Source organism: Orbicella faveolata, unplaced genomic scaffold (assembly GCF_042242905.1).
Source record: "Orbicella faveolata isolate gen_17 unplaced genomic scaffold, um_ofav_v1 contig_48, whole genome shotgun sequence".
In the NCBI taxonomy this organism is placed as follows: Eukaryota; Metazoa; Cnidaria; class Anthozoa; order Scleractinia; family Merulinidae; genus Orbicella; species Orbicella faveolata.
Window position 1 is genome coordinate 8,433,224 of NW_028301578.1, and position 15,200 is coordinate 8,448,423.

The 15,200-nt window shown below is 40.8% G+C and overlaps 1 protein-coding gene and 3 long non-coding RNA genes across 4 annotated transcripts; 2 read left to right on the plus strand and 2 right to left on the minus strand.

Annotated features, from left to right (window-relative positions):
• Positions 1 to 2,682: 2,682 nt before the first annotated feature.
• Positions 2,683 to 3,750, minus strand: LOC149096366 (uncharacterized). The gene is made up of 2 exons (XR_016204602.1): positions 2,845 to 3,750; positions 2,683 to 2,747 (listed from the first exon to the last, which is right to left on the minus strand). It is a non-coding gene; the product is annotated as an uncharacterized LOC149096366 (long non-coding RNA).
• A 3,501-nt stretch (positions 3,751 to 7,251) lies between these two features.
• Positions 7,252 to 9,197, minus strand: LOC149096367 (uncharacterized). The gene is made up of 2 exons (XR_016204560.1): positions 9,059 to 9,197; positions 7,252 to 8,661 (listed from the first exon to the last, which is right to left on the minus strand). It is a non-coding gene; the product is annotated as an uncharacterized LOC149096367 (long non-coding RNA).
• A 137-nt stretch (positions 9,198 to 9,334) lies between these two features.
• LOC149096368 (uncharacterized) lies at positions 9,335 to 10,173 on the plus strand. The gene is made up of 2 exons (XR_016204561.1): positions 9,335 to 9,534; positions 9,959 to 10,173. It is a non-coding gene; the product is annotated as an uncharacterized LOC149096368 (long non-coding RNA).
• A 2,767-nt stretch (positions 10,174 to 12,940) lies between these two features.
• On the plus strand, positions 12,941 to 15,100 carry LOC110057852 (uncharacterized). Its single transcript, XM_089281342.1, has 2 exons — positions 12,941 to 13,296; positions 14,461 to 15,100. The coding sequence occupies exons 1-2, from the start codon at positions 13,080 to 13,082 to the stop codon at positions 14,919 to 14,921; spliced, it is 678 nt and encodes a 225-aa protein (XP_089137468.1). The 5' UTR covers positions 12,941 to 13,079; the 3' UTR covers positions 14,922 to 15,100.
• The last annotated feature ends 100 nt before the right edge of the window (positions 15,101 to 15,200 follow it).

Below are 15,200 nucleotides of genomic sequence, written 5' to 3' on the forward strand. Positions count from 1 at the left end.
AGGGCAACAAGGGCAACAAGGGCAACAAGGGCAACATGGGCAACATGGGCAACATGGGCAACAAGGGCAACAAGGGCAACAAGGGCAACATGGGCAACAAGGGCAACAAGGGCAACAAGGGCAACATGGGCAACAAGGGCAACAAGGGCAACAAGGGCAACAAGGGCAACAAGGGCAACAAGGGCAACAAGGGCAACATGGGCAACAAGGGCAACAAGGGCAACATGGGCAACAAGGGCAACAAGGGCAACAAGGGCAACAAGGGCAACAAGGGCAACAAGGGCAACATGGGCAACAAGGGCAACAAGGGCAACAAGGGCAACAAGGGCAACAAGGGCAACAAGGGCAACAAGGGCAACAAGGGCAACAAGGGCAACATGGGCAACAAGGGCAACATGGGCAACATGGGCAACAAGGGCAACAAGGGCAACAAGGGCAACAAGGGCAACAAGGGCAACATGGGCAACAAGGGCAACAAGGGCAACAAGGGCAACAAGGGCAACAAGGGCAACAAGGGCAACAAGGGCAACAAGGGCAACAAGGGCAACAAGGGCAACAAGGGCAACAAGGGCAACAAGGGCAACATGGGCAACAAGGGCAACAAGGGCAACAAGGGCAACAAGGGCAACAAGGGCAACAAGGGCAACATGGGCAACAAGGGCAACAAGGGCAACATGGGCAACAAGGGCAACAAGGGCAACAAGGGCAACAAGGGCAACAAGGGCAACAAGGGCAACAAGGGCAACATGGGCAACAAGGGCAACAAGGGCAACAAGGGCAACAAGGGCAACAAGGGCAACAAGGGCAACATGGGCAACAAGGGCAACAAGGGCAACAAGGGCAACAAGGGCAACAAGGGCAACATGGGCAACAAGGGCAACATGGGCAACAAGGGCAACATGGGCAACAAGGGCAACAAGGGCAACAAGGGCAACAAGGGCAACATGGGCAACAAGGGCAACAAGGGCAACAAGGGCAACAAGGGCAACAAGGGCAACAAGGGCAACAAGGGCAACATGGGCAACATGGGCAACATGGGCAACAAGGGCAACAAGGGCAACATGGGCAACAAGGGCAACATGGGCAACAAGGGCAACAAGGGCAACAAGGGCAACAAGGGCAACAAGGGCAACAAGGGCAACAAGGGCAACAAGGGCAACAGGGGCAACAAGGGCAACAAGGGCAACAAGGGCAACAAGGGCAACAAGGGCAACAAGGGCAACAAGGGCAACATGGGCAACATGGGCAACATGGGCAACAAGGGCAACAAGGGCAACATGGGCAACAAGGGCAACATGGGCAACAAGGGCAACAAGGGCAACAAGGGCAACAAGGGCAACAAGGGCAACAAGGGCAACAAGGGCAACAGGGGCAACAAGGGCAACATGGGCTACATGGGCTACATGGGCTACAAGGCTACCAGACTACAGGGCAACAAGGGCAGCAAGGGTAACAAGGGCAACAAGGGTAACAAGGGCAACATGGGCAACAAGGGCAACAAGGGCAACAAGGGCAACAAGGGCAACAAGGGCAACAAGGGCAACAAGGGCAACATGGGCAACAAGGGCAACAAGGGCAACAAGGGCAACAAGGGCAACAAGGGCAACAAGGGCAACATGGGCAACAAGGGCAACAAGGGCAACAAGGGCAACAAGGGCAACAAGGGCAACATGGGCAACAAGGGCAACATGGGCAACAAGGGCAACATGGGCAACAAGGGCAACAAGGGCAACAAGGGCAACAAGGGCAACATGGGCAACAAGGGCAACAAGGGCAACAAGGGCAACAAGGGCAACAAGGGCAACAAGGGCAACAAGGGCAACATGGGCAACATGGGCAACATGGGCAACAAGGGCAACAAGGGCAACATGGGCAACAAGGGCAACATGGGCAACAAGGGCAACAAGGGCAACAAGGGCAACAAGGGCAACAAGGGCAACAAGGGCAACAAGGGCAACAAGGGCAACAGGGGCAACAAGGGCAACAAGGGCAACAAGGGCAACAAGGGCAACAAGGGCAACAAGGGCAACAAGGGCAACATGGGCAACATGGGCAACATGGGCAACAAGGGCAACAAGGGCAACATGGGCAACAAGGGCAACATGGGCAACAAGGGCAACAAGGGCAACAAGGGCAACAAGGGCAACAAGGGCAACAAGGGCAACAAGGGCAACAGGGGCAACAAGGGCAACATGGGCTACATGGGCTACATGGGCTACAAGGCTACCAGACTACAGGGCAACAAGGGCAGCAAGGGTAACAAGGGCAACAAGGGTAACAAGGGCAACATGGGCTACAAGGCTACCAGGCTACAGCACAACAAGAGCAACTGGGCAACAAGGGCAACTGGGCAAATCTTCATCCTTACTTTATACCTTTGCATGAAGCATACTTTATTTCAAGAAAGTAACAAAGAACTTCAAGGCTAAACTAACTTAAATCAACCTATGCATTTGATCTACGTTCCTCATATCCTTTCCCATTGAAATCTTTTTATATTTCCTTCTATATTTATTTCTTGGTATTCATTTCTTATTATATTTTTAATTAACCCACTTCTTATTGAATATTTTTTCATCCTAAAACTACGTCGACCAATCAGAGCGAACCTTGTAAGAGCTGCGTACCGCCTCTGAAATATTTATGGTCTTGTGAACTTGCCGTATTTCGATGGTCTCCATGTTTTTCCTCCATTTTGAAAGATCCGTAATCACGAAGCATCGTTTTTTCTTGTCCCACAGAGATGTCTAAAATGATCAGAAACAAACGACGAAATCATTGGACATGCATTATATTTCAAGTAAAGGAAACAAAGTCAGTTTTGAATGCACGAGTTTAACTCACAAGTTGCTTACGACGCTTTCGATAGCTTGATGAGTGCTCGAACTTCGCTCGATAATTCCACGTGAACTAGCCATCGCTGACACCCAAACTACAGCTCGATTTAGTGTATAGAAGGTAATGAGGTCGGTTTTTTCCCTTTTTCCTTGCTAAAGAACAGCGATGTTTTTTTCACGACAAGATAAGTGAACATCCGATGAAGAACCAACCGCCATGTTTACGATTTATGTTTACCTCGAGAAGTAAACCGCTGACCGCACTCTGAGCTGGCTCTTGTTGAGCTCTTGTGAACTCTTTTCATCCGACCAGGCATTCCGGCTTGAATTTCCTGAAAAACTTTCAGTGATGAATGGAACAGCATTTTCTTAAATGTAAAGAAAAGGGGAAACCTCATGAAGTATGGCTAAGTTTTGGCGATAATTGCTCCCCTGGAATTTTGAGTACGTACAGGAGCCCTCCTGCGAATACACAACACTCACTGACGAGGGCAACTCAGACCGTATATTCAGAATACTTATCTATATTCAGCCGCTGGGACCGAGCTCTTGTGTTGTGTGCTTGGGTATGGAAAATGCCATTACAGTCCTCAGTTAGGACACATGGTTCAGCAAGTTCATAGTTAACGACGAGATAAGTGAACATCCACCGATGAAGAACCAACCCGGGATGTTTACCCCGAGAAGTAAACCACTGACGGCACTCAGAGCTGGCTCTTGTTGCCCCTTGTGCGTTTTGATGGGGTTTTGGGCCGTCACTTGGGTCCAGCAGGGTGGCCCGTTGGCAGGAGGTAATAAATTCGAATTCCGTAAGTAGAGTGTTCAAATCGTTACACTGGACTAGCTCATCGAAAAACAATATGATTTTTAAGCGATGACGTTTAAGCGATGACGTCGTAAGTCATAGCTAATTTATTTGGATAACTAGTATCCCACTTATGTCGCCCACGATTTAATAATAATAATAATAATAATAATAATAATAATAATAATAATAATAATAACAATAATAATAATAATAGATATTTATATATTTATCCCTCTGTGGAAGCGAAATGCACTGGAAACTATAGTAAATTAGGCTCTTCGGTGGTTTATGAATGGTTGCAGTTCGCCATCTTTGTCATCTTTGGTTTTGGAGAGTGAGAAACTTATCCTTTGTATTTTTGTAGGATCAGCGGAGTGCCTTTAATTTGAGCTTTTAAATGAAGATTTTGAGTGTGGATTGTGCTCTATCCAGTATCGCATAAATTTCCGCCTACGGACAAACACATAATAAGAACGCATCTAGCCTGCGTTGCAAGCGTAAACGGGGAATGAATAGCTATAGAAAAAGCGCGAGAAACAAAGGTAGAGAAAGCCTGCTACTACAAGAACCGGGCTTTTCGAATTACGTTGAACAATACGATATGTAATCTGAATTTATCAACTGTCAATTTTTATCAACAGGTTCATTAATGAGACCCTGCTGCTGTGCAACTTAATATATTAAACCCACGCCCATACAGGGCGAGGGGCAGATGTAACAGTACCAGCGAGGATAATTTGGCTCCTTGGCCACACTAGAAGGAAATTTATATGGGTAACAACACTGCAGCTCTCTGCCTCCCCCTCCACCCCTCTGCTGGGTAGATGCAAGAAACAGAAACAAAAATACTGATTGTACTGTCAAAACATGGGTGGCAAGGAAGACAGAGCCTTCTCCCTTAGAGTAACAGCGTCTCTAGGGGAACGTATGTTAGGGGGTAACATAGGATGGACCAGAAGAGGGATGCCCTTTTTGGAGGACAATAGGTCAGATGCAGCCTAGGTTGCACTTCCCTGCCACCAAAAACCTTTATTGACTAAGCAGCTATGGTTTACACACAATATAAGAAATAGAACGTGGCGGTGAATAAACCGATAAGGTTCAGCAGGCGAAAGCCACTTTCTCACGAAAGGTAATTACAACTCACCGTAGGCGGGGACGCAAGCGGCGAAAACTGGAAGCACCACAAAGAAATGCTAGGAAAGTTTCCTAGCATTCCGAACATACCTAACCCCAGGTGAGCCGGGCAAGGTGTTGTAATCTGTTTTACTGTCATATAAATTTCATTAGATCTGAAGGACACTAGATGAAGCAGAATAAATATGACAAGAGAGAACTACAAGACATACAAGGGCCAACGTTATCAAAATGTAATCGACGGGTGTTCTTGTTTCACGCAAAAACAATAGTTTCTTTATTCGTTTGGGCTTCTTGTGTGACGGACGATAATGATGATAAATTCATTTGTAAGTACTACTTTATCTACACACGAGATGGACGGTACCATTAAGACTCAAAACAGTTCAAAGTGGATGATTTGGTGTTTTTAAAACATGCCCGACGAAACATTGAAGCAACAGAATTGCGAAAGGATTGGAGAAAAGGCGACTTCATATGTATAAACGAAGGGCTAAGTCTGCAATCAATCAATCAAACTTTATTTAAAGAGGGTAGCACTTAATAGTTAAAAAACTAATGAACTTGTGGCCCTCTATACACATTGTTACATTGTTAAAAATTGAATTAATAACCTAACTGCAGAAAAGTATTCATGAGGCTTTTATGAAAGTCAAAAGTTAGAACGCCTTCCAAACTAAAATGTGGTGTTCCAATTTGATAAAATTCAGAGTAAATACCAAGAACCACTTCAAAAATGGCTACTTTTTCGGTGTAAAATAGAAACCTGTCTCGGAGAAAAGTTATTTTTACGTTGCAGGCTTGGAAGTTCCGTTGGAAATGAGTGCAAAATTGGCCTAAAGTGAAACGTGGAGCTTAGACGGAAGTCTATGATTGCCATTTAATTCCAAAGACGATTTTTGCAATATACTAAGAATCTTAAACTGGTGTTAAAACTCAGAGGAAAAGTTTCCCTGTTTGCAAGGAATTAAAAAATTCTTCCAAGCAATTTCCTATTCTTTATTTGAACTGAAATGTAATGTTTAAGTCACGCATAAGACACCAAATGATTTTTTTGAATTTCTCGTCTCGAGAGGTACCTCCATAGAAAACGATTCAAAATTTCTGATCCCCAAACAACACAAGAGAGGATTCAAAATTTCAAATCCCCCAAAGAACACTAGAAAGGGTTCAGAATTTCTGATCTCCCAAAGAACATTAGAAAAGGTTCAGAATTTCTGATCCCCCGAAGAACACTAAAAAAGGTTCAGAATTTCTGATCCCCCAAAGAACACTAGAAAGGGTTCAGAATTTCTGATCCCCCAAAGAACACTAGAAAGGGTTCAGAATTTCTGATCCCCCAAAGAACACTAGAAAGGGTTCAGAATTTCTGATCTCCCAAAGAACATTAGAAAAGGTTCAGAATTTCTGATCCCCCGAAGAACACTAAAAAGGGTTCAGAATTTCTGATCCCCCAAAGAACACTAGAAAGGGTTCAGAATTTCTGATCCCCCAAAGAACACTAGAAAGGGTTCAGAATTTCTGATCCCCTAAAGAACTCTAGAAAGGGTTCAGAATTTCTGATCCCCCAAAGAACACAGGAGAAGATTCAGAATTTCTGATCCCCTGCAGCAAAGCCAGTGTTACATCCAATGTAGCCACATTAAATCATAACATTGAAGACAGGGTTTAGATCTTGCTGCCTGCCTGAACAATGTCTAATCAAAATATTTTTTCTTGATAACAATATTCAATTAGAAATTTTATACAAATATAGCATAATTCTTAACAGATTCCATACACAGTCTCAGATTATACTGAGAGAGTGATGAAGAACAAGTTTCTTCACAGCAGTCCATTAATATAAGTAACTGTAAACATCACACATTGTATTACAATGATCTATGCACTTCAAAATTACAGTAGCTGTAAGTCTAAAAAAACAATATCAAACAGTACCTAAGAGGATAGGAAAGTTCAGAATTGACCAAAAAAGTGAGATTACTCAAACTGCACAACTGTAGGCATAAATGCAGACTCCACTTCCTCTGGCAGAATTAGCTCACCTTGTGTGAAGGAAAAATTTCTAACAATTTCTGTTTAACATGGAAACAAGGCACCTCACTGTTATCAAACAAAAAGAGCGTTCAGGAACACTGCAGTGCATTACAGGGATGACAATTAAAGACTGCAATTTACATGTACATTTAAATTTGCAGTTGATACATTTAAGTGGGTCAATGTACTCTACATACATGTATACAGTGTCCTCCAAAAACCTGTTGTCATATAGCAGCGGCCATGGACTTTAACTTTGCCCAACATGTTTTTACATCTTCAGTCTAACTTTTTGAGTGGGCTACCAGTTCATTCACACTTCAGTTACGCAACCAGTTTAACCATGCTCAAAGGAGAAGGGTGTGGGTAAAATTGTTTTTATAAAGACCTGACAGATATGGATGCAAGTATTGCAGCTAATGCTACAAGCAATTCTATTCTTTCTTTTTTAATTTGGCACACTCATCTTGGAGATGTTTCCTGGTAGCTGGCAATAGTTTGCTGTCCTCAGTTAAAGAAACCCTCCCAAAAACGATCATATCTTATTACTAGTTTATTACTAACTTCATGCTACTTGCAACTATCTCATTCCTGGTTGACGGATGAAAATCTCTATCTTTTTCTATCCAAGAGGTTTTGTAGATAGAGGATAGCTATCTTTGGCATGGCTTAAAGTTAACTAATATCTATCCATCAGATAGTTAGGAAATAGATAGACTAGCTAAAAACTAGCTTCCTGTATAGATATTCAACAGATACTTAGATGGCCTAGCTATCCACTAACTTGTCTATCCAAAAACCACCACTACTGTAGTAAGCCAAAAACTATCTGAAGTCTAGTCCTTATATTGAACAATAAAACACTATCCCATCTGAAACCTACCTCTGCTGTAGTTAGTAAAAAGATAGCCTATCTGAAAACTACCCATCACTCATATCGCACTGTGATAAGCTACCCAAAAGCCAGAGATAGTAAAAAGATAGCAGCCAATCTAAAAATTATCCATCACTCATGTACACGTAGCACTTTAATATTAACCTAGCCAAAAGCTTTCTTAGTCACAGGTGGTGAATATATAGCTAACTATTGAAAACTCTTCATTACTCATTTTATATTGAACTTTGATACCTGCTCTTCAAATCCTAAACCTGAGTGAAATCTCTGTATTTACATAGGAAAATGTATAAATAACTCATAGTTTTATTTAAACTTGCTACAGTTGTACATTAAAATTTAATACCAAAAACCAGGCACATCCAGATGCAAAAGGAGGACAAAATCTGCCTGAAAATGAGTTTCCATTATGTTGCGATTTATCACAAAACTTACTTAAATTTAATATATATCTTTCAAAAATCCTGTTTGAAACACTTCTCAGCTACTTAAATTGGAGTCTAGTAAATGTTTACATTCTTCAGTAAATTTTCATGAAATGTAAACAGATTTCGTGACCGGAAAGGCACAAAATATTCTTGAAATGAATTTCAAATTTCAATTACATTAATTTCTTCATGAAAGTATTTTTTTCAATTAATTTTATCCATGAATCATGTGTTTTTCAAATTATGGTAAGCCTTATGTACAAATTTCTGGAAGTGGTGAAAAGTAATTTTCCGTAACCTAGCTGTGAATTATATCTGCTGTTCTAAATAACCTCTATTTGCATAATGAAATGCCAAATTATAAAAAAACCTTTGAAATACTGCCCAATTAAAGAGAACTTCAACCACCCTAATGAAAATAACATCAGTCTTTTGCAACTCAAGTAATAAGTGGCAAACAAAAGGTCTTGATAATGTAATATGCACATCTAACATAACCTCAAGAGCACCACCATCAACCTGAAAATCAAAAAGGTGAAGGATGTTGCTTTTTGATATCTTGTGTTTTAGTTGTTGTATAATAAATACATGTATGCCCACTTGATCCTAGACAAGATATACACTAGCTATATGAAGTATATGTAAACTACATGAGAGAGCTCAAATTTATTGCACTTATTGTACTTTTACAATGAATGATTTTCCCAACGCGAAATTGTTTGTATATTGTTGTGTTGAATACAGTTGCTTTCATAACTCCTTTAGGAAATGAACATTTGCATTCACGAAATCAACAAGACTTAACAGTGTGTTAAAGCATCTGCATCTTCTGTAATCTTCCACGATCAATTTAACCGGCCAGAACGTTTCCAGTATTTCAAGAACCTTCACAAATTATGCAAGAAAATCAGTTTACCTTGGAAAGCTGCAGGGACCATAAGCTTTCTGTAAACCTGACGAGTGTAAGAGAAACCGCCAGCTGCTGGCAAATAGTTTGATTGCCACACTGTTTTGCCGACGAAACTTCATACTTTTCCACCTTTACTGGGATTTGACTCAACTGGAATAACAACGGACATCTGTAAACAATTTGTGACTGCTTTCCAACGTAGAGCAAGGCTATAAAATAACAGAGCTTTGTTATCGAATCCTGACAACATTCACCACGATCTTCGCCCGCCATTTTGGTGTTTCCGGCCGATCCCATAATCCTTCGGTCAATCTGATAAATGAATACTTTTGACCAGCAGATTCCCTTTCTAAAGGAGTCGGTTATTTGCGCGCAATTTCGAATCCAACATTGTCAATAGCAGCAAGAAACATGGAATGATTTGTCCAAGTTCAAATGAGTATCTTGATTGCTTCGGTGAAAGAAAGGCAAGTCGCAGAAAAGTAAGTATATCATAATTGTTGCTCAACATTATAGTTAGCTGCTCAATCTTTGAATCGAAATCAATGTTGTGGCTGAAGAAATTTCGTTGTTATATTTATTTCGCGATCACTGAAACACAAGAAAAACGTTTGTTCTCCTGATTTTATTAGCACCCGTAACAAGGAAATTATTCACACGCATTTCCTATGTATGAAATGCTTGCATAATAGCTTGTTAGTGTGCTTTTTGAAGAGGTAACTTAAAGTTTACACTGAATTGATTTGAAGCTACAGATCACGCTCGATACACTTCACTACCGCATTGCCTACATACTGCTCTTTATTCTTTACAAAAGAATACACTCCCGATCAATTGATTAATGAAAAATAATGTTAATTCTATCGCTAATTATAAAAATATTTAGCTTCAATTGCTTCATTGCAGAGCAGAGGGAAAAGAAAGGCAAGAATAGCGGCCGTCAATCCGAAACGAACACATTAAAGCAGAAACGGAGGTGGCGCAGACGGCAGCTGAGTCCTGATTAAAATTCTTGTTATCTTTGATGTGAACTTTAAATAACATCTTGTAATTCTGGAGCCTAAATTCATATCTTTTTGAATTGAAAATAAAACCTTTCACTGTCCGGCATGAAACTGCAATTTTTGTCTCGATCCTTTGGCGTGGTTTTAAATCGTTATAAATAATGACCTATCTGTGAATATTTCATTTGTGTACTTTTCTGATGCCCTTTGCTCTGTGATCCATTTTGTCTGTAATGTGTTTAAAGTTACTATCCAATCGTTACTTTTTAGCTATCAGACATCTAGTTAATTTCTTGTGAATTATAAATAGACGGCTATTTCTGTCCTGTCACCTGATAAGGGGGATCAGAAATTCTGAATCCTTTTAAGAATTATAGGTAGATGACCGTTTTGTTCTGATAAGTTATGCAGTGGGGGATCAGAATTTTTGAATCCCTTTAAGTCATGTGGGATCAGAAATTCTGAATTGTTGTAGAATTATAAATCGACAGCTCTTTCTATCGTGTTGGCAGATTTGGTGGGGGAGGGGTATCAGAAATTCGCAATACTTTTAGAACCATGAACAGATAGCCGTTTTTGTCCCGTGAAGTGATGGGGATCAGAAATTCTGAATGCTTTTAGAATTATAAGTAGATGACTGTTTTGCTCTGACGGGTTGTGGACTGGGGATCAGTTTTTTGAATCTATTAAAGTCTTGGGGGATCAGAAATTCTGAATCCTTTTAGAATCATAGATAGATGACCGTTTTATTCTGATAAGTTGTGGGCCGGGAGATCAGAAAATCTGAATCTCTAAAAAAGGAAAGCGCGATGGGTGCACGATCTTTTTTACATTAAATTGTACATTTTGGTGAAATTGGATGTATTGTCCCTGGCGGACTCAACTGAACACTTCTTTTTCTCCTTCCAATAAGCCAAAACCAATCGGAAACACAAACTTTTTCGGCATCAAATACCAGTACCCTTCGGAATTGTTCCAAATTGGAATGCCACATTTTAGTTTGGAAGGCGTTTTAGGTTAGCTTCAAGCCGTTAACCATGAAAAACACTCATGAAGTAGTTTTGTCTTTGTGGTATGAGCCTTTTAAATAAGCGCCGCACCGGAGACACGAAAAAATAAATAAGCGCCGCGGCGCTTATTCGAGTAAATACGGTAACTTGAAAACTTTTCCCTAGATCCAGTTGCTCACTATTGGAGCATGCCTGATCCGTTAACAAATGATTACCGGTAACGCCGCGTTATAATTACATGACAATTCAGGCTATGTTACATCGAACTGTATGCAGTGGACCACTTCTGATGAACAAAACATTAAGCCGTCTGATTATTTCTCTCGCGTTACATCAAACTGTTTGAGTTGGGTCAGCCACCAGTTCTGATGAACAAAACATTAAGCTACCTAGCTTGCAGATTTGGCAAGACCTCGGAGCAAACGCGATCTCTCGTTCCACTTGCTGGCAATGCCATTACGATCCATAATCGTTGACCTTTTTGTTATCCACCTGTGTTGGCGTGTTCACTGGACAAGGCATTTGCAAACGTCATCGCATAATTTTCAAAGTGCAAATGCACAATTTTGCGCGCGACGGTGGGTTCTTTTCTAGCTGTTGGCGAAACAAAGACGGCCAGCAAACCAAGTGACGAAGCTGCAATGTCGAAGTATTTATTCAAAGTAGGCCTTACCGTCATAACTGTCTCCATCGGCCAGCCGAAGTGATTTTCTTCAGATCTTCTTCAGTTCTAAATTCATAGGGGAAACTCAACAAGACTGACTTGAAGACTTGAAGAAATGACCGTGGCTTTCTCTAAAAATACTGCATGCTACTTAGGACTTACCAGTATTTGCCTGGTGCCAAGTACAATACATGCATCGTCGTTGATAACGCGAGTGAAGAGCGCGAAAGCTTTCATTGGCGCCATGGCAATCCTATTTTTAACCACAAGGCCTTACGCGGTAAATAGGTTGGACACAGATCTGATAACAACACATTTCAGATGTCTCAGAGGAAGAGAGATGACAACCGACAAACACTTTATATGACAGGAACTCACGCCATCGCTACCCGCAGACAAAACTCTCTGCGTAAGGCGATACTTCCAGTTTTTGCCGCTTGCGTGCCCGCTACCAATACAGAGAGGGAGGGAGGGGAAAGCAGAAAACGGCCTAGCTGGAATACTAGCTCACAATTGGGACAGGGTCGGAAAACAATGGGATTTTACTAGCTGGGGATTGAAGGAGTTGGGAGGGGTATAGCACACTGAAATCACATGAGAGCATGGTGGAAAATCACTGGGAGCTTTGTCGTATGATTTCCCATATGGTAAAACGATTGCGTTACTTTGGATATTGACCTAAGGCTATTGCACAATGGCTAATAGGGGGAAGGTAACAGAATTGGTGACAACCTTAGATGACAACTATGATGAAGACTTTGGAGCTCATTAACCACAGTTTAAATGCTTAAACTTCATATGTTTGCATTGCGAATTCTCCAGTCTTCCTGTGCTAATCTTCTAGCACTCTCCTTTCGTCCAAAAATTTTCTGGTTTTACTGTCGTATTGAAATTCCAGGTGCCAATGGAAATGCAATTTTCAGAATTTTGAAAAGAAAGACAAACTGGTGAAGCTCCAAGAATTTTGTTACCGGAAATTTCCTTTGCATTTGATTATGCTCCTTCAACTTATGGAGTTTCCAGCTAAACGATATTATTTCGGAAAAAATTTAACAGTTTTCAGAATTTGTTTTGCAAAACTTCCCAATACCGTACAGGAAACTCGGGACGTCACGGGTCCGTCACGAAGCCATCATGCACCCAACCTTCACGTGTTTTACAATAGATCCATGACCGTCACGGGTTCAGTTTACAAACGTCCAAAAAATAAACAGTTCCTGTTTATACACGATCAAACATTTGGGTAAACGTCGCGTAAAAGTTTGTGAACAAAACATTCCCTATCAGCGTTGACAGCGGTGCGCTGAGTTTTAGTGCCTGAATACTAAACGACTTTTTTTTCACTCGACATGAAGTCAAGCTCCCTCTTACTCCTGGCCAGTTGTTTCCTCGGCACGCTTGCTGCGAAAACCACTCAGACCGATACGAAGAAACCCGTACCGGTGGATGATGGCAAGATTGTAATGCACCAGGTTTGTAACTCGGGAGGGGACGATGCACAGGTCTCTTCGCTGAGGAAAGAAGTGGAAATGCTGAAAGAACGATTGGACAAGAATGAAGCCAAAGGTAAAGGAGCGATTTGTTGGTTAATTTATTTGTGATCTGTGTTGGTGTTTTTATAATTTTTTTTATTATTATCATTCATTCAATTGGACAAATTTATCCTTTATCCATAGTGCTATATCCGTAAGAGTTACTTTGGCAGGGAAGTCGCGACACTTGGGAAAGCGTTGAAACAAAAATAGAATCAAACTAAGCTAAACAGATAATGGTCCAAAAGCCGGATTTTTTTAATTTAGGCGGCGGCAATCTGAGAGACAACGACTCGTTGCAGTTAATATGAATCATCAAACCTCGACGAAATCAACTTTGTTGCTCCGTATCAAATATACTTTACAATTTCGGTGTATGTCGTGGATTAGAAAGAAAAGAAGTAATAAAAAATAATAATAATAATAATAATAATAAAAAAAACAAGCCGTCGTGATTTTCTTTGACAATTCCTTATTTCGTGATTTTAATTGCTTTTCAGTTTAATTTCTCGCTCAACTGAATATTTTAAATTGTCATTTATAAACAATTTTTATTATATTGGGACACTTAGCCGTCGTTGTCATCGTCGTAGCCACGGTAGTAGTAGTAATCTTTAATGGGGATATCAACATCACAGTAGAGTGGTTTACAGAAGGGTCCTCAAAAACATTACCTAGATAAATATAACAACAAATTGAGAAATATAAAATATAAAAAAACGATATGAATTAAAAAAATCTAAGAATACATACACAAAAGTTAGAAGAAAACCAATAAAAAACGATCATAAAACGGCTTTAGACAAGCCACGTTTAAATGAAGTCAGCCACTCTGCATCCCTTAATGAAATGTCTAATCTATTCCATATTTCTGAACAGAAGTTAATTGAAGACCAGTGACGCCAGGTTCTATTGGCTGTATATTTGCAGATGTTGTTTCTATAGACCTGGTATTATAACTGTGAAAATTGCTATTAAATGAGATTGGTACCGCATGGCAGAAATTGTTATTGAGTAAGTTACAAATAAAAATAGCACGATGCTCCAGTCTGTGGCCCATCAGACTGGAGCATCGTGAAGTGCATTGTGAATAAAATTTTCATTGAACCAAGTTTTGAAAACAGGCCCAATTGAAAATTAAAATTTCGTGAAGGAATTCATGTCTAAGTCCGTAACACATTGAGTAACTGTTTTATAGACCCCTGGATCAAGCTTACTGACACAGCCCCGGTATGTTTTGGCGCGAAAGGCGACCAGTTTGGCAAGTTCTCTGTTCCAGCAGGTGGCCGCTTGTTGGCAGTTAAACTTGTTCATCTGCATGGTTACGTCACGTGCGACAAGAACAAAGTCTACCATTGGTCTTACTGGGGTTGTGGTGCACATAGCAGCTTGAGTGATCATGTCAATGTTGCCATAACAACTTCTATTAATGGCGTTCTTTTGCCTCCGAATCAATTCATCACGCATGGCACTAAGTGGTCCAAGATTCCTGGATATAATTCACTGTCTCCTGAGCTCGTTCTGTCTGTGTTCTCCAGTCCCCTGACCGTTACCTCAGGACAAGTGCTACGCTTGTGGTATGGTGAAGATTTAGTGAATAGCAGTGAAAGCGACAACGATGGAACATCTTGCTGCGACGTGTTTGCTCGTTTCATGTAAACTTGTATGATCCGTCTTTTTTGAAGCCTGTGTTTTTAACCCGGTTTAATATGATTTTAAGGGGATGGTGCTGGTTTAATTGTTTAAAGTTCGAGCGATTCGTTTTTGAGTTAAAAAAAGAAAAACAAAAACAAAAACAAACTTCAGAAAGTCAATAAACTTACATTGAAATACTGACATCCAGGGTGTTTACTCATCATTTATCTTATTGATCAATATTCCGATAACAAGTCCTATGCTTATATAATCGTAGTTATTCAAAATAAGCTTTTCGGTGAG

Coding starts and splice junctions, on each gene's coding strand:
- LOC110057852 (XM_089281342.1), top strand. CDS start 13,080: ATGAAGTCAAGCTCCCTCTTACTCCTGGCCAGTTGTTTCCTCGGCACG. Junction 13,297..14,460: donor GGACAAGAATGAAGCCAAAG/GTAAAGGAGCGA, acceptor ACTGTTTTATAG/ACCCCTGGATCAAGCTTACT.